Source organism: Zonotrichia albicollis, chromosome 1 (genome assembly GCF_047830755.1).
Source record: "Zonotrichia albicollis isolate bZonAlb1 chromosome 1, bZonAlb1.hap1, whole genome shotgun sequence".
NCBI classification, from domain to species: Eukaryota; Metazoa; Chordata; class Aves; order Passeriformes; family Passerellidae; genus Zonotrichia; species Zonotrichia albicollis.
The window spans coordinates 34,307,122-34,331,178 of NC_133819.1; the positions used below are offsets into that span (position 1 = coordinate 34,307,122).

The window sequence follows — 24,057 nt, forward strand, 5'->3', positions numbered from 1 at the left end:
ACCTACACTAAGGAAATTTCATTATAAAATCAGGAATGAATATTTTTGTATTTTTAATATAGAAATGTGTATCTTTATAGAAAAAAATTAATGTACCAAATAGTTTAACATATAGTAAAAACTGTCTGCTGTTTTACTTTATATAGACCCTTTTATTGCCTTAGACCCATTTACCGCCTTAGGTAACAAGCTTAATAAAATTAATGCTAAATCTTTGACATGCTTGTTAAAATATTCCTGATTTGTAAACATTGTTAAGTATCTTTTAATTGCATTTTGAAGAAGAAATATGCGTATTACAGTGTGTCGTAAAGGCCAGACCATGATATCTTAACTGTGTATATCAAATTCTTCTGTTTAATATTTTCTCTTTCTATTTTTAAAATTTTTAAAATTCCTTTTTTTGTGATTTATTTAATTTTAGGTTGGTTGGAGTACGGCAAGAGATTATTACACATTTCTTTGGTCACCTATGCCAGAAAATTATGTGGAAGGATCAACTGTTAACTGTGTGCTGACTTTTCAAGGTGTGTATAAGGCAGTGTCTCTCTGTATTTTCCAGCCTACTCAGCTTTTTAAGTACTTGTCGGTTCATTTAGCTGCTGAGCATTGTATAACAGTTCTGGAGTTTAAAAAAGACAAATTGGAGGATAATTTTCAACATTTCACTGTGGGAAGTTGAGTCTTATTTTAGATGTCAAGGAAAATTGTAAGGAAAAGTATATGACTTAATATGTTCTTTACAAGGTAATGGCAGATTTTCATGACTGATAGAGAAGCTCTGCTGGAAACTATTAAAATACAATAAGTGACTTTGTTTAACCATAAGCAGGTTCCTTTTAATCTTGGCCTCTCTTAGTGCATTGTGTCTTTATATAGTCTTTAGTCTCTGGAGCTTAAACATTATCGATGTGAAGTGATTCTTGTCAAGGAATAAATAGTGTAGATGGTGGTTTCATCAAAGTTCAGAGAAGTCATAGAGTTGCAAGGGACTTTTTGCTGCAAGGAATGGATGGAAATATCTGAGGCTTTTAAGAAACAAACCAGAAAATGTTACACCACTGTACAAGTCTATAGTGTGACTACATTTTCAACACTGTGTGCAAGCTGTACCCTCTCCCTCCCCTATGCAGTCTGAAAACAGGTCTAATAAAGTGCAACAAAGGAGATCAAAATTAAGAAATGGCTCCTCTGTAAGGGTGTGGAGTTGCAAAGATGAGAGCCATACTTCTTAAACAGAAAAAAAGACAACAGCTGTGGGTTATGACGTGAGAAGTTTATGTCTGACATTAGGAAGAGCATTTTTACCATGAGGGAGTAGTGCAGCTCTTGAGCGGGTTTCCTGGTTTGGAAGGATGAGAATTCCATACAGTTGTTTCAGAACAGCCACAGTAATCTCAGGTGCTGACAGCAGCCTCTTGAGTGGAAAACCTGACAAAGTGACCTTCCAGACTTCCTTCTGCCAGGTTTTTCAGGCTGGGCAAGGAAAGTAATGTGAAGTGACTGATGTCTCTAAAATCAGCTATCCATGACATGAGTGAATTAACCATTCTATATAGCAAAAAAAAATAGGAACCATGGATGTAAGCTACCAAGTGACAAGTTGACAAGTTCAAAATGGAGGTAGATATGATACTTTTATAACGCAGTAAACATGCAGAACTTGTTGCCACAGGAGATGACAAATGTCAAAAATCTACACACATTGAAGATTTCTTGTGAAAAGAGCATCTCCGCTGAATTAATGCTTTTCTGCATACAAACAGAATGTTATGTACAATCTTACCTTCTTTTTTACTTACAGCAGCTGTTACCTGATTTACTTCCTAGTCTTGGCCTTAGTCTTTGTGTGTGTGTTTATTGCTTAAAACATAAAAAATTAAATAATTGAAGTCCTGAAATTATGACTGTATTAGCTTGTTGTCTTATTAAAGCTGCAAATAGTGATAGCTTTGGTGAGTTCAGTTCTTTCTCTTGCTAGGTCTTTTTTTTATTCTGGTGCTTTCAGTGATGATCATATCCACATGGATAATCTGATAACAATTTCATAACCTTGAAGTTGATTGAAAAGTGTGTGTGCTCTGTAGAAAGTGGAAGGAAATCATTAGTTTCTTTTACAGTTGCCAAAGTTCACTGAATAAATGAAATTGGGTTGGACTGAAACAAGAAATGATCTAGAAGAGTAGAACTGTTCTGTTCAGTAGAACTGCCATTATCAGTCCTTTGTACATAGAAATTTTACCACACATTAAGAGACCAAGTGTCTCTGTCTCATCTGTTATGTTCCATCCTGACAGATCTCCACTTTTATGGAGCTGCCAGATTGAATCTCCATTCAAACAGTCTCCTGGTTGTGTTTGGCAAGATATTTTAATGTTGCTGAGATGAGATCAGTAGAGCTTACAGGAGCTTAATTATCTGAGCTAAATAGTAAATGTTGTGCAGCATGTTAAATGTGGTTGTTTTTTTTTATGATCAAGTAATTGTGCTGGAAGAAAATAATCAGAAATCTGTTTCTCCAGTACATGTTAGAACAAGAAAAGAGACTTACAGTAGTTTCAAAATCAGGTTGTCTGAACCAATATTGAAATGTGCTGAAGCAGCAATGTAGATAGTTCTGCATTTATTTCTGCATAGTTTCACCTTACTTAAGCAGTGAATCAGGCAAATTGAACTACAGTGCTATATAGGAAAGTGTAGCCAGGCCCAAAAGCATGAATCCTGATGTTTTGAGATTCAGATACTATTCCATGACCGACTGTTAATAAAGTATAAGACTAATGGAATCATGAAGTTCTTGATACAAGTGTTGTCTATACAGCAAATGTAATGTTTTACTATTTCTAGGAAAGGTAGCTAAGAGTACTGGGAAAAGACTTCCAGGAATCTGGAATGAAAGTTGTGAAAAGTTAATGATAAAGTTAGAAGGGGAGAAGATAGAAATGTGGTGAAATAAGAGCTGAATTGGGTGACATCAGCTACTGGACTGAACGCTAGGTGAGGGTTTATTGTGTTAGTATCATCCGCAGGCTGGCTACAGTATCCAAAAATAAGTATTCTGAATAAAACTAGCTGGTTTTCTTACCATCAAATTGGGTAAAGTGTGGGTCTTGAATATACTAATAAAGGTAAAAATGTCAGTAGTTCTTGAAATGATTGTTTAACATTGGTAAATCTTACTCTGTGAATCTAGGTCGTGCAAGAGGTTTGAAACTTCAGTGGGCAACAGTTCAGTTGGATAGTCACACAGAAATTATTCTCAAATAATTTGATTTCACCATGCACCATTACATAGCTTCAAGAAAGAGGATTTATTCTTACCTTGTAAAATCTAGAAGAATTGTTTTCAATTTTAAAAAATAAGCTCTTTGTTAAACTCTGGGCTCTTATCTTTCAGCTAGTGTCACCCATTCAGAACATTTCTGTTCTTTGGCATTAAAAATAGCAAAAAAAGGATGTTTGTCCCACAAATCCCTGCCCTCCAAAACAACAGCAAAATACTATGTACAAGTGGTACCCGGTGAAGTTGCCGATGTCTTGTCATTGCATATTATTTTGTCTTTTTCTGTTGTATTTGCTTGTGTATGTATTTCAAGGCCAAAAAATCAGTTACACTCTGTTCTGTGACTGAACAGCAGTCACACGATAATATGGGCATGATGCAACTTCATGGATCTGATTGCAATGATTGTTTCATAAATGTATATGCAGCAGCTATTACCTGATGTATGTGAGGTGATGTGTTCTTACAGCAGCTATTGCCTAACTCTGTTTAATCTTTGTCTTAAATGCTAGTAGAAATTGCTGGGGGATGAAGGTTGCTCAGTAGGATGACTTTTCCTTTCTGCTGTTTTGGTGGGATATTTATGCCATACGAAGGCAATGAGCATGAAATCTGTAAGTCAAACATGATGTGGTAATCTGTCTGCAGATGGAGGCTTGTAAGCTTGTGTAGAATATTTCTTCAAATATGAATTTATTTTGATAGGATATTATCTACCAAATGATGATGGAGAATTTTATCAGTTCTGTTACGTGACTTACAAAGGAGAAATCCGTGGAGCAAGCACACCTTTCCAGTTTCGTACCTCTTCTCCTGTTGAAGAATTGCTCACTATGGAAGATGAAGGAAACTCTGATATGTTAGTGGTGACCACAAAAGCTGGACTTCTTGAGGTTTGATACAAAAATTCTTAAAATGCTATTTCTTTTTGTACTATGTACACACAATCATAGATACTGAAGAAAAAACTAGTAGGAAAAGACCTGCATGTGTCTGTGTAATGTATATATTTCTGGCTTGTTCTGTAGTATTTGGTTGAAGTTCAGAACATTTACAGGTTAAACAAATCAAGATGTAAAAATGTATAGCACTAAGCATGGACAGAGAAACATAAGAGTAGATGCTGCCCTTCTCTCACACGTGTAGTCACCAACTAACTGGAGGGGGGGGAAGATACCCTTTGTGTGACATTGTGCTTGTAAGGGAAAAGAGTTATGGAATCAGTTATGGAATCAGTATGCTTTTATTTTTGCCCAAGTTAAGAGCCCAGGAGACTGAGCTGAATAATTGCAGGTGCCTAAATATATTAGAGTGGCTCTTACTTTATTTAAAGCAGTTTTCTATGCAATGTATTCTTTGCTAGAGAGTTGTGATTGGTCTTGTGTTTGTATATCCAGAGTCAAGGTGTCTTACCTCTGCTTGTTGCAGTTTGTAGGCTGAACCCTGTTTAAATACAAACAAACAAAAAAGAAACCCAAGCAAACTTTTGTTTGAATTGCTTCTTGGAAAATTGTTCAGTGCCGTTCCCTTACTTTGGCATCAGACATTTTATCCTGTTAGGTGCATCTAGGCACATACATGCATGTATTTGATTTATGGCTATCAAAATTTAGGGATGAGAGGTTTAGTACAGAGATACATCTGGAATGTTTTTGCTTTTCAGATATGTACTTGTAATACTAAAATTAAATAAGTTCTCGAGTATTTTTTATGATCTTTGTTTATAGAATGGTTTGGGTTGGAAGGAGCTATATGTCATATACTCCATACCTCTGAAGTGAGTGGGGACATCTCCAACTGGATCAGGTTGCTCACAGCCCCATTCAGCCTGACCTTCAACTTTTCCAAGGGTGTTGCATCTACCACCTCTCTTGGCAACCCTTTCTAGTATTTCACCACCTTCAACATAAAAATTTCTTCCTTTAATCTGAATTTATCCTCTTTTAGTTAAAAACCTTCAAAACCCCTTACTCTGTTACTAGAATAGCCTTACTAAATAGTTTGCTTGTCTTTGTTATAAACTCCCTTTAGGTGAAAGGGCACAGGGCTTACTTTTCATCTTCCAGGGTTTACTTTTCAGGTGTTTGTGTGGTGTGGGGTGTATGTGCATATTCATTTTTCTCAAGAAATTCCTCAAATATTGCTGTAGAGAGAATGTGTGTCTCTAGAGTCAGCTGTCATTTTGTCACCAAGCTGTCATCATCACAATTAGCTCTTCCAGAGTTGCTGTCACTTGGGAACAGTAAAGGAACTTCATTTAAGGAAGGAAAAATTGAGGACAAATCAGGACACTGCAAAGTATGCTATGTAATGCTAGTCTGGTACTATGCAGTAAGAACAATTAAACTTCAGAAATTTGAGAATAAGGGGAAAACTGTAATAACCTAAACAGGGAGCACACAGTTTGTGTTTCTGCTCAAACACTGGAGTAATTACTTATCCACTTGTTTGGTTAGAATGAAAGGGAGAAAAATTACCAAACCCCATTATTTTCTTCTTCTTTTTTTTTTTTTTTTTAACAGTTTAAAATTGAAAAAATAATAAAAGAAAAAGAGGAGCTGTTAAAGGTAACTTCTGTTCTGGAAAAGGAAACTACACAACTCAGAGATCAAGTTGAACAACTGGAAAAAGAACTTAACCATGAAAAGCAGAGATGTGAACAACTGCAAGCAGAGCAAAAGGTTAGTTGTTTAACTGATTAGAACTGACTCATAATGTCTGTATTACTGCTTTTTCAAGAACCAGTCAAACTGTGAAAATCAGCTATCAAAACTTCGCAGCAGTTTGATAGACATTTAAACTAGAATAGGTCAGTTCCTATTAACCTCCTGCCACTATTCCTTTTATGTCATAAAATGGCTAAAATATTTAAAGCTTTTGTTACCAGGCTTGGTAAGATAATCGATGACAACTGTTACCAGATGTTTGATATTTAACTGTGGAATTCATAGTGAAAAGTAGTTGATAATTTAAAGTTTGCTTACTTTAATTTAGAATGGAGGAAAACTTTAAAAAAAACCTCTCCTTAGGGAATAATTGCATAGAACACAGAACAAAAAGGTAACAATTTTTGGTGTGAAAAGCAAAGATCAACAGAGAATGCTTCTGCCAAGGTGTGTAAATAGTGAAAAGTAGCTAGTAACTGTCTTCTCTTAAAAGGTTTCACAATTCAAAAAGAGAAAAACATAAACCTAAAAATCTGCTTAAAGGGTTAGTCAGTAGTGAAGATGTAAATGTAGCCTAAACCAAAGCCAGCTTAATTTGAAATTCTTGTGTGGTAAGGAGGAAATCTAATACTATAAAAAGGGCACCTAAAAGTTGGACCTAATCTATTTTTAAGCTGCTGCTTTTAAAAAAAACCAACTTCTAGGAGAAGATTAAAAACACGTGGGAGGGAGGTGGTGACATGGACAAATTTGAAGTAATGAAACCTTCATAATTTAGATGTGGACAGCAGTTAATAGACTATTTCTAGGAACTAGTATGTACATGTCAACAGTCCTGTGTCATACACCTTTAATAGGAATTTTTTGAGAGAACTTGAAAATGTTAGTGCTTTGTAGTATACTTTTGAACAGTGAATTAAATGGACTGGAGTGTTGGCTAAGGAGAAAAGAAATGATAAAATGTTGTTCAGAAAAAAGTTTTTTTCTATTAAAAAATGATTTTAATTTCACATGCATGGGAGAACTTGCTCAAATCAATGAGAGAAGGATCTAAATTCACATTTCATTGATTTACAGATCATATAAGTTTGGTGGATAAATCTGAGTGAGCTACATAGATACTGTTCATTGTCCCTTGAGGCTCTTATTTAAAAAAATGTTTGAAAACAACTGTCAGTTCCAATCCATGTTAGCTTGTCAATTCCCTTTTAAAACACTTCCTGAAATGGGGTTCTGATTGCTGTCACGCAAGGATACAGTTAGACTGCATAGGAACAAAAATGTCTCAATGCTTTCTCACATTTTTCTGTGAACTTCTCTAATCCAGAATAGTTTTGCCTCTATAGATACCAGAATTTAGCAAATAGAACTTAATTTCAGGAATGTTTGAGTTTGTGTTTTTTACTCTCTCTTTTTAATCTACTATTGTTCTGCTTTGGCCTTGTAGTTTCATGAAGAGAGAATGCAGTGTGACAAACTTGTCACTTGTATTTAGCTACAAATAGATACCTGACCTGAGGCTGATGTAGCTCTTTGCTGGGCTAAAATACTATGGAAGTTTTCTAACTTAGGCAATTTTTTTTTGTCTCTAAGAATGTGATGCCATCTTATTTTGCATTTTTTTTCCTATTGTCTGTTTCTCACTTAAAAAAAAAAGGAACATACCTGCTGAGTTGAAAAAGTGTTAGTTTGTTTATATATATAAGCAGAATATAAATTGAGTGTTTTTCCTGAAAATTAGGTGAGCATCTACTAATCAGGTGCAGTAACTTAATGTTTTAAACATTGGAAATTTTAATAAGCAGTGCTTTATATGTATCTCTCCAGTCTTAAAGATGACTGACTCTCCGTGCCCCCAGCCCAGTACACAAAATACAGCAGTAGATCACAGGATTATGTAATATATGTTTGCTGGGAATACATACAGTGTGTTAATGGATTGATTTAAAGATTTCTGAGAAGCACTGGTAGAGCACTCAGCTGAATTTCAGTACCTAGGTTTTATTTTTCTTGTGACTTGTTTAAAAAAAATAAAGCGTCCACCAAACCCCAAAATCCAAACAAAACAACTCCACAAAACACCTCCATTCTAACTAACCACTAAGACAGGTCTTACAGAGCAGCTCCTGAGCACAGCCCCCAGATAATCTAGTGCTCTTTGTGTGATGTGAGTAGTTGTTGTTGGCAATAAACCTAAGCAGTGTGTTAATTTGGATGTTTTTATATTAGACTACAGGGGGTAATCTTAGAAGTGATAAGTAATCAGAATGTATTTGTATTTTCTATAACAGCAGAATCTTCACAGGTGCTTAGTGCAGGCCATGTTGTTTTGGCTTGGCTTGTATGTTTTTTGCCTTTGACTGAATGTTTTAACTAAGTACTATGGGGGCTTTTTATTTTCTTCTTTTGTTTCTAGTTCTCTTTTTTCATATGCATGTGAATTTTTAGTTATGCTCTACAAACTTTTTATACACAAAATAGGTGGTAAGTGGAACAGATGATTTTAAAATCTGTATTTTAAAAATCTTTAACTTAGGCAAAGGTTTAACTTTTTGGAATTCTACTTTAAAAAAATCTTCCAATATACTTTAGAGTGTATTAGACGAGTCAACAACAATGAATAAAACAGAATGGGCCATATAAGAAAATATAATTATTGTAATATACTGGATGTCATTATCATTATAGTTTAAGACAGCTGTAATTGATAGCAATGTATTTCTGTTAAAAGTAAAGGTAAGTTACATTAAACCCATGTGCAATCTCTTAACAGCATTCTTTTTATTTTCCATCAGGAAATAAACAGTATATTTCTGCTTGTGCAAAAAGTTCTAAAAAAAGTCTACAGTAGTACAAAGCAGTGTGTTTAAAAAGCAGTAATTGCATGTGTCAGGGAAGTGCATGTGTCTGTACAGGCACATGTATTTGATCCTAATTGAGTGCAGAGCTCTTTATGGTGCCAATGTATTGGCAACTAAAATATGCTTATTACATTTGTATTGTGATGAGGGAGCCCTGGAGTTATGAACCCCTAAATGCATAATATTTGCCAATCTGCCCAATTTCTGAAAATCTTTCTTAGTTTCTTCACAGGAAATTATATGGGTATCTTACCTCATGTGTTTTGTCTTTTGATCAAATCCGTTGTTCAGCTATGTTATATTTTTGTAATTGAACTGAGCAGAATGTGGAAGGTGTGGTTAGGCCTTGTAGTACCAAAGTTATTTAAGGGGTTAGCGGTAGTAGTAGCCAAAAGTACCAAAGTTACTACACCAATAGTACCTAAGTTACTTTACTTTGGTGCAGGATGGGAATGCTCTAAGTTCCTAATTTGAAAATGTTTCCTTAAAAAACAGTTCTATTAAAATCCCATTTTTATTCATATTTATTCATGTGCCTTTAGATGATTTTATCCTTGATATAAAAATCAACACCAAAGTTGATTTTTATCAGTACTTTGTTTTCAAAAATAGCTCAGAAGTAGTTTGGATCATTGAGAAATGCTTGTTAAAAATTGCTTTCTTAAAATAAACAGGTTAGTTGTAGACATGACAATGCCACAGCTAATCCCAATTAGTGCTTCCCTCCTACTCCTTATTAAATGACCTCTCTTCACACCTAGTTACTCTTACAGAATTTTGGGCAGTGGAACTGGTGTCTTCACTGTCTGCTTTTTGCTGAGTTGGGGTATTTCGTAAGTGGTTGGGGAAAATACTAGGAAGAGAGAAGTTTAAAGTAGGTCAGTCTTTTAACTTTTAAGAGTCTGTTTGGGTGTAATATAATCAGTGCTCCATGAGGCTTGACTATTGGGATCTATGCATGTTTTCAGGTATTGAAAAGATTCCCATTTTTTGAGTTTTACAAATAGGAGAAGTCCCTGTGTTTGTGGCACTTGAAATTAATGGCTACAGCAGAATACAGACTTTGGTTTGCTAAGGTGCCCTTGTTGTTCAGGAGATAAACCGTTTTGTGTTGCCTTCTTAAAAGGTAGCCATGTCATTTCCTACCAAAGGTAGGAGGAATAAACGCTTTCAGGCATAAAGTCATAATGTGCTATTAGAGTTACTGAAACAGATCTTCTTGTAACATGTTATTGCACTCTTGTCCCTTAAGGCTTTTGCTTTTTTAGATTTGGGTAATTTTTTAGTGCTTTATCACATTAATAAAAAAAATTGAATACAACACATGAATGATTCTGCAGACAAATTTTTTTTGTTGTTGCCACTGTCACAGAAAAAAATATTTGCAATGCACACAGCTCTGCATTAGTCAGTGTTTGCACTCAGAGGGAACATGCTGTCCAACCCCACTTTTTTAGTGTGTACTTACGGTTTGTTACCACTAAGTTGTGTTAATAACCCCACCCTGCTAAAGAGATATTGTAAGATGAGGGACAAATTCAGTCTCTGTTTCTTTTAGGTTGATCTTTTTTCTCTTATCCAAGGCCTCCTTAATGCAGTATGTAGTTCTTCTGACAGAATCAGTTTGGAGAGAGTATAAGTGGCCTTTCCTTTTTCCTGCTCCCAAGGATGAAAATTTCCTGCCCCCCTTGTTTAGCCTTTTGAAAAAAGCTTGCCATAGGCTTGCTATATTTTCAGTTAGAGGAGAGCATACTATTCCTTTGCAGCAGTTTTCATGTCATTTAAACCATTCCTACATTTTTTTCCCCAGATGACATTAAAATAGTTCTTACTGAGTGTGAAGATTTAACTTAATCTGTTACTACTCTGTGTGGGAATTCAGAGTAAATGCGAAATTATTGGAAATGTTTCAGAAATGTCACATCTTTTTCCTACGACCTTCTGTTAGTGTTTCGGTTTGTTTTTACTAGGGTGACGTTCCCTGGTAGCATACTTTTATTTAGGATCATGCCATATATATCACTTGCAACACTAGCAATATAACACTGTTAAAATAATGATATAGTTACACACTATGATTATTTTGCTTAAGAAGATGACACATTATACATGATTACAGAACTGTTTCAGGTTGCTTTTAATATTTCAACTTTTCCTTTGCTTTACTTTCATAAACTGGTGTTTGGTTTACTTTCATATTCAGTGTGTTGAATAACATTATTATGCTGCTTTTATCTGCATATATTTTCCTTTTTAAAAATTGAAGGAAACGAACTTTAAAAAGAAATAGAACAAAAGCCTAGTATGTTTTTGTTTAGAAAATGATAATATGAATATTTCTAATCTTCATCTTAGACATTATGAATATAAAATGTGTATAGCTCTGTACATAAAAAGAATGCTTCTTAGTCTTTGTGTTCCCAGTTTTGTGTATGCTTAAACTGTGTGTAAGGTCTGTGGCAGCAGTGCACTTGCCTACTGTTTTAAGATTCAGTCTTACTGTGCTGAAGAGAAGCATGTAGTAGTCATTGTGTGTCTTTCATTGGTCATTCCTTTGATACTCTGCAACTATTCAATTTTGTGAACACTGGTTTTGTACTTTTGTAGAGAGCAGAGCTTGCAAAAGATGCTTTTGCAGTCATTGGTCTCCCTCTAGTGGGAAGAGGGCACTTCTAAACTGATTTCTTCCATGTGACTGGTGACAAGTCTTATTCCTCTGGCGGTAGTTTCTATGTTTAGCTTGAGTCAGAAGCAATGGATTTGAAGACTGCCTGTTCATCCTTTGATCTTGTGAACATTTGAATAGTGTTTCTGTTATGATGCTGGCATAAATTGATGCAGAAGTGAATTTACTGACTTCATAAACTTGTTCTTTCATGCTTTTTGTAAATTTAATTTACCATTCAACTTTTTAAAAGTGGGCTTATTCATCTATCTGATGGGGAATTTTAATAAATCATCCATGTAAATTCACATTCTGCTGACAAGTTCTACCTGCAGAGCAGCTTTATTTATTAGAGAATTTTATTAAAATATCAGGGATTCATTTAAGCTGGCTTTTGAGGAGAAGTTGCCATTTTAAGGAGAAGTTTCTCTGTTTAGGTAGTGAAAAAAAACTGTTGTGCAATGCGGTAATGTCAGCAGTATGAGTAAGCAGTGCAAGTGCCCAGTTCAGCCTGAGTGCATAGAAGTAAGTGAATCAGTTGTTTTTTCAGTGTCTCTTTAGACCAGACTCTGTTCATACTGTTTGTGGTGCTGCATGTATGAAAATCTAATGGTCAGGAAGATGCATTGTTTCAGGGGGAAAAAATCTCCAAAAATTAAGTAACAAAAAACCGTCCAAAAGGCAAACTGCCCCCCAGCCCAAAAAGCAAACCTCCCCGCAGTTTTATTTAATTTTAGACACAAATTAAGCACTCAGAATTTGCTCAGGTTGGTACCAGCAATTACAACACCCTTGGGTACTATAAACTTCATATGAAGAGAAAACCGTGTTTCATGTTTTTCTCACTATTCTGTGTGTGAATATTTCTTACACTGGGCAATTGGAAATTATTTCACTGGAAAATTAAATAGTAACTTGAGATATTCTACAATTCAAATTATGTATTCATGGAAACGACTTTGCAAAATCAGTAGCTTATAGTGAAATTATAGCACATTTTAAGAAATTTACATTCTGACATGTAAATACATGCTGCAAAATCATAGTGTGTGTAAATGCTTCAGCTGCTTCCTGCAAAAACTTGCATGTTTGTAATCTTCATGACAGTAATTGAGTGACTGATGTAACTTAGATTAACTCTTACAGATTTAGTTTTGTAGACCTTGCAGACCTTAGTTTTGTAGTTTTGATCACTTTATCATGTTAGTTAAAGTACTACTGCTGTGACATTTTATATTTTTAAAGTAGACGGACTGCAGTCTTTTTTAGAGCAGTATTTCTATTACAAGTCATAGTCACAAGGATAAAAGCTTAATGTCATTGACTTTATTTGGAGTTGGTTTACTCTTTTACTTTACTGAATGCTGAAATTTTTTTTAGAAAGAAAAATTACAACTTGAGGTTTCCTTTCAGAACTTTCGTGTTATGTGTTATGGGCAGACCTGGATTTTGCACTGGCTGCAGTGGTGCTCTGTTGTGTTCATCATTTATACTCAGAGGTCCTTAAACAGAGTATGATGTCAGACAAGTATGATGTCACATGGTTCTGTTGGAGCTGCTGTGATGTCAGTGGCATAAAGAAAAGGCTCCTGCAGATAATTGATCTAAGCCCCCTAAATTCTCTGTAGGATATCAAATTTAATGGTTCCTCTGACATTAAATTGCATCCAGATAAATCAATCCAGCTGAAAGGTGGTGCTGCTTTCTTTTTTGGTGTTTGTTTGCTTTTTTTTAAATTTTTTTTTAAATACATTGCCTTGTATTTAGTGATTTGACCTCTTCAGTTTGAGCTGCATAGCTCATTTTAAACTTCTCACCCCTCTTCATTATGGTGTATGCATTCTCTAAAAGGTGAAAAAAGGGGCTGCAGATACTAGCCATTAATCAAAGGTGAATGTTTTAGGTGTGGGATGGTTTTGAAAAGGTTGATATGGAGTTCTGCATGTTATGAAGAGGGAGGATGAAACATAAAAAGCTATGCTGACCATTGCTATGCTGCAAGGTGTCATGTCTTGTCATGTCTATAAGTATTCTTGGATTGTATTTTTGAAGTATTTTATTCTGCCTGCTGGATCTCTCTCTACCTTCAGTATGTTTGAAAAATGTCTTGTATGTGCTAATCATAGGAAGAGATGTCTGTACCATTCCATTAACCAGACTGTGCTCAGCAATGTTTTACTGCTGTTGTAAAAATCCACTAGAAGTAAGAAATAAGTAGAGAAAGCATGTTGTTCTGCATTGTTGAATGTGGGGATTTTTGCCATGGTGTTCTCCTATAAAAGTGAGAATTTAGAAATATTATGGCTATTCCATTCTCAAATGAAAGATTATTAGTCCTTTTGCGTGGAGATTTATTTATTACATGGATTTTAAACCTGTTTCAAGGATGACCCCAGACATGATCTTTGCATATCCTTTAGGTAGAGCTTGTAATAGCTTTATGAGGACAGTGTAACATGGAATTACTATAAAATAATTTTAAAAAGAATCAGTCTTAAATCTTCTGCCATTTTAGAACAGCAGTAGAGATTTTGGAACCCCCATATTTCTTCTTGTTCCCTATCTGAAGGTATATCAAAATTTTCAAAGTGGAATTTTGATTCTAGGGAAATTTAGAGCTCATTGAATTTTTATTGTTTAATTTTCCTAATGAGACTCCTAGTAGGTACAGGAATTTTTGTTTTGATAACTTCTTTTGCAGCAGTAAAGCTGATTTAAGTAATTTTTGGTTGCTTACTCTTGTGGTGCAGTTTGCTTCCCACTTCCACCCTTATGGCTGTTGCAACTCTAGGGAAGGAGATGGGGTAGCTGCATTTGTAACTGGATTAAAAATAACATTAAAATTGTTGAGTGTTTTTAAACCAGTTCGTTAAAATGATTCATGCTCTTGCTGTGCTTTTTTTATTCCTCTGTTAAGAAGGTGGAAGAAAATACATAATATTGGTAGATGTACCAGATAAGATAAATGAATTAAAGTAATGATTACAGAAAGTAATTATCTTTTTTGTAAGATGTTGTACATTTATTTGATGTATTTATTATATTCTTCCCCTTTAGACTCCTTCTAAACACAGTTGACTTTACCTGTAAAATAGTCTAAGAGCACTCATTTTAAATTTTACAGGCTCTGAAACCACTGTAACCAGTGTATGGAACTAGGGGTTGCTGCATCTAAATTGAATTACTAAGAATTCTGTAAAATAACAAGTCATCTCTAAAAATTAATCCTTTTTTTTTTCTTTAAAAACTGTAGGGCTTTAGTTGTATCTAAACAAGTTTATTAGGTGAGAATCTGTTAAGTATGGAACTTTTACATTTTAGTACCATGTCCCTTTAGAATAACTAGCAAAGCAGCATCAATTGTAATGCTGTTTGTGGAGAGAATTTTTTCAGGCTATTAATTCCTTTTAATATATGTTACCTTTGGCAGCCTGTTTGAACTGTTTGTACAGTTTGTATATATAATGTATCAGATTAAATTCTTTTGAAGGCACTTGGGTTACAGCAGTTACAGTTATACCAAAGTGGTGTTTAGAGAAAACACAGATATGCATTGAAATAGACTTTTTACTATACTAGACTTTCAAAACAGGAGCAAGTAATTAGTCTCCACTGCACTAGGGGAGGACAAGCAATTATAGAGTGTGTTGTTGCTGCTGGTTATATAGCAAGTTTTACTTGGAATACTGACTTTAATTAAAATATCCTGCCCTTGTTACACCATGTATTTGTATTTTTGGTTGCAAGAAACTGATAGCTCTTAAAAAATAAAGGCTTATGAAAGTTGTGGGTTATCTTCTCCAATGCTGTTTTTTAAAAAAAGATGGCACATTCATGATCCCTTGAAATTATTTTTAATATTAAGACATAAGAAAGCCATTCAGAGTTCAAATGGTAGTAAAATATTAGTCCTTTTTTTACGTAGCATATATAACAAAAATAAAAATCTACATGCTGGTTTAGTGTGTAGCAAGTGAATGAGTCATCAGATACATTTGCCACTCCTCAATTCAGTACTGCCTACCCCTCAACCCCCCCCCCCCCCCAAAAAAAATCATAATGCTCAAACTTCTGTTTAGTTGCTTGTAAAAGTGAGGCTTAATTATACTTGTGAACAGTGTATCTTGACAATTAATGACTAAACCCAGTCCTCATTATATTTTATTGTACTTAAAACATTGTTTGTTAGGTTGGAATTTGGTCAGTAGGGGTTCTTCATAAAGTCTGGCTGATGTGTTTCTCTTGATGTAACAGTACAGTCTTGTTATTTCAGGGCTTTGAGCTTTGTTTAAAAATGAATAGATGAAGTAGTGCTTTAATCTTCCAAATCTAGAGCAGAAAGACAACTTGTACCTTAGTAGCTACACAAACACTCCTAAGTCATGCTGTAGTTAGGTATGTTGGTCAGTCTGTCTTGACCTCGTTTTACGCTTTGATTCATGCCACTGTCATGGTTGGTAATTAGCTGAGCTTTATCATACTTTAATATCAGAAAAAGGGTGGCAGATTATCTCAGTATGTGTGATTTATTTTAGTGTTACTTATCTATTTTTTTCAACAAAATGCTTATATTGAAAAAAACCCCCATTTTCAGGCTGATTTAAGGTAACTTGACTTTAAATGGCTGTTTTGCTACAGTGGAGATGCCATTCAGCTGTCCATTGCCTTAGAACAATGTGGACATTACTGTAATTAGACAACAAATGCAATACTTAAGAGTGGTTTCCCATATTGTATTTGTCACTTTTCAGACAAAGGAATCTGTTTTGGGTATTGTCATTATCCTCTATCTCAGCTTCCATAAATCCCGCAATGGTTGCGTGAGCTTCTTTGAGCTGTGTGAGGCATTCTGTATGTTCTAGCTAGGAGAATGTCATGTAGTAACCAGCTCTAAATCAGAATTTTGTTTTGTTTTGTTTCTCCTTCTGCTTGAAGTTGTCTTTACTGTGGTTTGCTACTGTGGTGTAACTGTGTGGAAAAATGCAAGGTCTTCTTTTTAAGGGAAAGCAAGTACAAAGAGAAATAAAAGTTCTTTGTTTCCTAAGCTAGACAGTCAGTGGTTTGTTTGCCTAAAGGAAATAGGCAAAAGATAGGAAATAATGTGTTTATTTTGTACTCTGAAGTATTTGGTAGGCTCTGAATAACTGTTTGTGCCCAAACAAACTGCTTATTGACCCCTTATTAATATATGAACTGTGGATAAAAATATTCAATATATATTTATTTATATATACTTTAAATGGGCTAGTTATACATTTTAAGGAAGAGAAGAAATCTAATGGCCATATTTTGGCATTAATTCAAATAGTGTGTTTTACTTCTGAAGAATCACATTTTTAAAGGCATCTATGTGCATTTTTTTAAAAGGAAAATATTCAAGCATCAGAAGATTTTAAAAGGGAAAATAATGACTTGAAGAAGAAGCACGATGAGGCTGCTTCAAAGGTTCTCCAGCTTGAAGAAGATATCATGACTGTTACTCAGAAAGCCATTGCAAAAGAAACTGAGTTAGACAGGTACTTAGTCTTTTGTTCCTTACCTTCCTTATTTTACTTCTTTTTCCCCAGAGGTGGTTTTTTTTTTAAACTAACAATATTTATTATATGCCTTAATAGTACTAATACATATTTATTATATGTATTAATAGTTCTGTACCATTAATTCTTCAATGTTTTAGTCTGAAGGACAAGCTGAAGAAAGTGATGCTTGAGAAGGAGCAACTTGAATGTGTGTTAAAGACAGAAAAGGATGAAAAAGAACTTTATAAGGTAACTTTATTGCATGTACCTGTATACACTGGAATGAAGTGGTTTGAAATAAAGGTAATAATGGTTTATAGAGAAGTCTGATAAATTGAATTTGTTAAGGAAAAAAGGAAATGGGTACCTTCTGTGAGCATATCTTTAAGGTAGTTATAGATGTTCTCATATAAAAATGAATGAGGAAAACAGCATCTGAATTCAACCATGTTATAAAAAGGTCTCTAAAAAGGAGAATGAATCACCAGTTTATTAAAGCTCAGACCCAGTAACAAAAAATAATACATTCTAGTGAGAAAATTCTTTAGTTATACAGTGCATCACACAGTAAGTGATCATCTTTAACACACTTTTTCATAACTAAAATACTTCTTAGTAATTTAAATTCTCTCTCCAGACTTTGTTTTCTAAATCCCTCTTCTTGAGCTTTGTAGATTCTCCATTGCATTGGTTTTTACTGGCATGGCCTATTTCTTTTGCTGGTGTTGAGAGACACCCATATATAGAATAAAATACACTGCCACCCTCCCTCCCCCAAAGCAGAAAAAATTTAATGTGCAAAAATAGCGAAATCCATAGGTTGTGTGAAACAGATCAAGTGTATTTAAAAGATTATTTCTGTTCCTAGATTATAAAATCTCAAAGCATATTTTACAAGCTTGGAATCCCTTTGTAAATAACATGAATCTTGTGGTCTGAGTGGAAAACACTTGAGTGTAGGAGCTATTTTGCATTATTATAGGCAGATATAGAAGGAGTTTGCTGTCATTGAAAATTAATATTCCTGATGTAGACCTGTTTGCTTAGATGACTGTGGGCAGTTACTACTAGAAGTTTAATTTCTCTTTAGTTTTTTTCAAGTCATTTCTCTTTTGTTTGTCCTTAGTTGTCCAGCATTTGTGAGGAGAGGAGTGAGTTCTGAATAACTTAATGCAATGTGGAGAGAAATTAGGGCTTAAACTTCTAGCTGTAGAGTGGAGCTATTGTTTGGTGACCATGCTGAGAGAATTCTAGACAGAAAGTTTGGGCTAGAGGGCAGTGATAATATCAGATATTTCATTTTTCTCTTTACCAGTTCTAATCTGCCTCAGAGTAGAATAGATTAGAATTTAGTGAGCACATAAATAGATAGGTGAACAGTAGTTCTAACGTGGAAGAAGTTTGACATGTTTTAGCATCATTGCAGATACACTTGAAGAATACAGAAATAGAAAACACCAAACTAGTAAAAGAAATCCAGACGTTTAAGAATTTGGATGCAAACAAAGAAAACATGATATCGTATTATAAAGAGGAGGTTGGCAGATTACAGCTATTAATAGCTGAAAAAGAAAATATGAAGGAAGCTATTTTGCACTCTTCATCAGACAAGGTAAGCAGTACTCAATATAATTGACCTGATTTGAATAAACATGTCTAATGTTGTATGTGCTTGACAAAAGAAAGGAAGAAGTTGAAGAAATCACCAGAGTATAGGCTAAGAGGCATGAGGATTATGATGTTCTCTGTAGATGCAGAAAATGATGAAAAGACTGAGATGTGTTCTAGTATTGCACCTTTTGAGCTGGTTGAGGTCTCACGTGATAAACTGAAATTAACTATGTGTGGAAAGGTAATTTTTGAGTTCAGTAAAAGTGGTCTGCTCCTGCATTGCTTTTAGCTTTGTGAAAAATGAAAGGAGGTTGAAGAAGTTTAATGTAGCTGTGTTGAGATTGTAGAGGGTGATGGAGAAGAAAAGAGGAGACATGGAAAGATTGCTGAAGGGCTTCTTAGGTGAATGTGCTGTCGAGCTACAATGCTGAGAACTCTGCAGTGACAGTAGGGTTTTGAAGGAAGAGGTGCCTTAGTGTGCCCTGTGGCAGCACTGTGACTAGCAAGCAGTGTGGTATAACAGGAGAGTGAAATTGCTGAAGAACTCATATTTATGCTGTCTGTGGTCCGCATGGGGTTGCTTCAGACTTACTTCTAGTTGGGTGCTATGGATGCCCATACTGGATTTGTGTGGGTTTTGGTTGTGGCTTCTGTGAGGAGTGGCTTCTGTGAGAAGCTGCCAGAAGCTTCCCCTGAGAACCGATACCAGTCAATGCCTGACAGAGCCAATGGACCCATCTCTGGCCAAGGCTGAGCCTGCAGGTGATGATGGCAGCACCTCTGGGATAACAGATTAAAGAAGACTATGGGAGAGGGGGAAACTGTGTGAGAGAAATTGCAGCTGAAGAGTGAAAACATGAGACAGAACTCTGCAGACATCAGGGTCAGTGAAGGAGGGCAAAAGGTTCCAGGTGTTGGAGCAGTCCATGGTGAAGACCCTGGTGAGACAGGCTGCCTCCTGCATCCTTTGGAGGGACCCCATGATGGAGAAGGTGGATGTGCCTGAAGAAAGCTGTGACTCTGCACTGGAGCAGATTTGCTGGCAGGACGTGTGACCCCACAGGGGACCTGTGCTGGAGCTGTCTGTTCCTGGAGGACTGCACCCCATGGATGGGATCCTACACTGGAACAGTTCATGCAGAACTGCAGCCTGTGGGAAGGATGTGTATTGAAGTTTGTAGAGGAGTGTCTCCCATGGGAGGGACCCTACACTGGAGCAGAAGAAGAGAGTGAGGAGTCCTTGTCCTGAGGAGGAAGGAGCAGCAAAGACAAGGTGTGATGAATTGACTGCAGCCTCCCTTCCCCATCCTGGCTGTGCTGCTGGAAGAGAGGAGATAGAGAATTTGGGAGTGAAGTTGAACTTGAAAAGAGGAGGTGGGGTCTGAGTATGTTAAGATTTGGTTTTATTTCTCATTATCCTATTCTGATTTGACTGATAATAAATTAGATTAATTTTCCCCCTAAGTTGAGTCTGTTTTTGCCCATGACAGTAATTGCTAAGTGATCTCTCTGTGTCCTCATCACAACCCACAAGCCTTTTGTTATATTCTCCCCCTTATCCAACTGAGGAGGGGAATTGTGGAGTGGCTTTGGTGGGCACCTGGCATTCAGCCAGGCTAAACTCACAATAGAATAACCATTAGGTGTTTTTTCCTGATGTACATCATCCTCCATTTCATCTGAAAGGAATGCAGTTTCTGCGCCCTGAGATTGTTCTCTGATCTGCAGTGTGATAGGCAATAATGAAATTTACTGGGACTTTTGCTTTACAAATATGCTCTTGATCCAAATTAGACAGTCACTTTAGACATAGCCTTTGAGGCCAGCATGGAAAAGTCAGATTATGCAGGCGTCTTTCTGGTGTATCTTGCCAATCTTTTCACAGCAAAGCCACTTGGATCTCAAAAGACTAGAAATTGTTTTAAAGTAATATGAGTTATGAATATAATATTGAAGTGGAAAAGTAGTGCTGTTGAGAATGGACATAGAGTTTAAAAAGGGCATACTGACTAGCTTTAAGTTACATCTTACTTTAGTCTCTTTCTTGCTTTTTTGTTTCTGAATGTGTTAAATTACTACTGTGTTTTATTTTGAAGGGAGTGGATATGTGTTAGTACTGAAGCGACCAAACATTTATGTCATTTATTAATCTTAAATTGCTTTTGGTGTTTCTGGTGGGATCATTAATATTTTTATCCCAAATGGTGAAACTGCAGATATTTACTGAAATATGTTACCCAATGTATCATGTGCTGTAAAAATAGCTAAGAGATAGGACTTCAGGGCATTTATTTGTCTATACATCTTTAGAAATGGTTACAAAATGTATTAGTATTCCTCTGAACTTATATGCTATTAAAAAAAATGGCCAAATAATGGACTAGAGGTAGCTGAATTTATGTCTGGACTCAAGAATAAGATGATTATGCCATCAGGGAGCCTAGAGGCAGTGACTGCTTTATATAGTAGCTTCTTAAAAAAAAAAAATTAAAATTATATTTTGTAATCCTGGCCTTCTTGGAGGAGTGAGAGGCTGGTAGTTCAGCTTGGTCAGTGGGCTCTTGGATTGCCCTGTGTGCTTAGTGCTACATGCTGCAGCTTGCTCTTCATTACTATTTGTTCTCTCTTCCCTCTGGAAAGCTTGTTGTGCAAGATCTTGGGAAATAGAGCTGTGAGAAAAACATCCCAAAGCTGCTTTACAGTGTTTTATATCAACCATTTGTAGGCACTGTAAAACTTCTTGCTCTGTTGATACTTTCAGTGTGTTTCTGTGGGATGAACTTTGCTTTTGATGCCGGAGTCCTATAGTGATAAGAGCAGAGATGTGTAAAACAGACTTTTTTTAGTCATACATTTAAAACCAAAGCTGAAATTCCAACAAAAATTCAGAATTGAAACTCCTATTTCATAGTGAAACTATTTCACTACAAAATAAAGTTTGCCTTTATTTCACAGTGAAATAAATTTGTATGTCATTGCTCGCAGAGAAGACAAGTGAGAAAAGTAGTACTTGTGTACTGACTTCTTGATTTAGTAATTTTGCTAAAGCCACCAGGAAATCTTGCTTTTTCTTTCAGATGTTTCTAATCCCTTTACCAGCCTGTATTTAAGCTTTGAATTAAGAAATTATGAATTCTCTTCCATCTCTTCTCTTTCCTAGGACGAGGCAAGTGTTTTGAAAGAGCAGCTTCGGAAAGCTGAGGATCAGATTCAGGCTAGCAAACAAGAAGCTGTTCTCATGTCAAAAGAGCTGAGTGATGCAGTAAATGTGCGGGACAAGACGATGGCAGATCTTCACAGTGCACGGCTGGAAAATGAAAAATTCAAAAAGCAACTTGCTGAAGCTTTAGCTGAACTCATAAAAATCACAACTTTGAAAAATGAGCAGGTAAATTTTTAGTATTGAAGTTTATCTGTATTTATAAAATCTTTACTGAGAATAAAATAGGTTTCTGGATTATTAGTGCAAATAATTATCAAATTTTCTGTCAGCATTCAGTATACTACCTTAAATCAAGTTCATGTTATCTGATTTGGAAGTTTGGTCAGAAAGGAGGTTTCTGCTCTTACTCACATCTACTTCTCCCCACATTATTGTCACAGAATAATGCAGTATCTATGTTATTTTGAATCCTCTCCCTGTTTTAATTCTGTTAAGTGAATTAAGACATGGAGAGGATTCAAAATAACATGGATAATATAGTAGCATTATATTCATTCAAATAAGAAAATATATTGGTAGAAACTTGGGTTGTTTTAGAATGTTCTTTTGTCATCGATAGATTCTATCTGAATTCTTAAAAGTCCTTCCAATATTTGTAATCAAAGTTAATTTGCTTTAAGTACTTAAAAGTAAAAAAATATTAATGTAATGAAAACTGTCTTGACCTTAGTCTTGGATAAAAGTATAGTGAGATAACATATATTTCAACATTTTGATGAAAGTTAGCTTTATCAAGGGTCTTCAGTGACTGCAACTGTATTGCATTCATTTGCTACTAGGATTACTGTAATGATGTAACTGTTAGAAGAAAATATATTGAGCTGAACACAATTAGAATAATATTGTAATATTACAACACTCAAAAGAGCTATTATATTTAAAATGTCAAAGAATTGCATGTTTTTTCCCTATGAGTTTCAGTTGTGTTTTGAAATGTGCTTTGAAATGTATAATGAAAGAAGTAGCAAGTCATCTGAATGCCTCCAGTTAGCAGAAAGTGTCCAAGCCTGGCCTGTGTCTGGTTGCTGGATGTGGTTTGTGTAGCTCATGTATCAGTGTAGTGGCACCATGGAACCACTCCCAGGTGAAACCTAGTGAGTGCAAGGGAATAGTTGTGGCCTGTGCACTTTTGCTGTGTGGCTATACTTGTGTGTAGGGTAGCTGGAACACCCCCTGAAAGGTGTTCAGACTTTTCCTATACATTCAGACTTTAGATACACATTAGTGAACTCATAAAATAAGAATCTTCTTTACCTGCCTCTCGTATTGTACCAGTGCCTGTTTACGTCCCTCACTGTGTCCTGCTTGCAATGAAGTTCAGCTCATATTCTGCTTCTCTCTGTGCTCTACTGCTTGTGCTATTCCTTTCTTTCCCAGAAAGAAAACAGGAGCTTCAGTACTTACATAGAGCATTATGCTTTTTTAATTGAAAAAAGACTTTTTAGGAAATAGTCGTATTTGAACAAAAGGGACAACAGTTTGTTTTTGTTTTTTTTTTAAGGAAGCTTCAAACGCAGTGGAACAGGAACTGCGCAGAGAAGTTGAAGATCTGAAGCTTCGTCTACAGATGGCTGCTGACCATTACAAAGAGAAATTCAAAGAATGTCAAAAACTTCAAAAACAAGTAAACAAGTTTACAGAACAGGCAGTAAGTAGAATGGGATAAGTTGCACTTGCTTTTTTGGTAGCATTTCAAAATCAAATTAATTTCTTTCTGTGAAAAATAATGCTTTAAAAAAGGATTAAAATGTGTGGTAAGCAATGACTCTTTACCATTTCCTTTCACAAACCTGCTTGTGAAAATACTTCTATGATTCTCTTTAGGTAGTTGTTCAAACCAAGCATAGAATTTATAGTAGCTGGTGTAGAAGCCTAGTAGAGTTTGGATGAACTTATAAGCATTACATTGTTCAAGGAAGAACTGAAGCTGGGAAAATCCATAATTACTACCTTTGTCCAGTACCACCACAAAAAAGCCCAACAAAAAATCCCACACCCAAAAGTGGGGAAATAGAGAACTTGAAGTAGGGTTTAAAAGCCAAGTGGGAAAGAAGTCTCTACAACACAATATGGAGTTGTATTCCATATGTATTTTGTAATCTTAGGACTCTTCCAAGATCTGTTTCATAGATAAATGAATCTTTTGAATGATGATATAAGTCTTAGCCCACCTAGTAACTGAACCTGTCAGCCGATTTCAGATTTGAGGGCTGAGTTCTTCAGAATTTT

At 35.5% G+C, this 24,057-nt stretch overlaps 1 protein-coding gene across 4 annotated transcripts in view; it reads left to right on the forward strand.

Moving 5' to 3' along the window:
* TAX1BP1 (Tax1 binding protein 1) overlaps positions 1-24,057 on the forward strand; it is a 55,702-nt gene that overhangs the window by 15,920 nt on the left and 15,725 nt on the right. For 3 of the 4 annotated variants that reach the window (XM_074537815.1, XM_074537809.1, XM_074537831.1), the window contains exons 3-10: positions 425-527; positions 3,989-4,176; positions 5,806-5,964; positions 16,843-16,991; positions 17,153-17,243; positions 18,421-18,606; positions 21,766-21,993; positions 23,330-23,476. In XM_074537815.1, coding sequence (XP_074393916.1) covers positions 425-527; positions 3,989-4,176; positions 5,806-5,964; positions 16,843-16,991; positions 17,153-17,243; positions 18,421-18,606; positions 21,766-21,993; positions 23,330-23,476 — 1,251 coding nt within the window. The remainder of the gene's footprint in view (positions 1-424; positions 528-3,988; positions 4,177-5,805; positions 5,965-16,842; positions 16,992-17,152; positions 17,244-18,420; positions 18,607-21,765; positions 21,994-23,329; positions 23,477-24,057) is intronic. The other variant, XM_074537825.1, reaches the window with a different exon arrangement.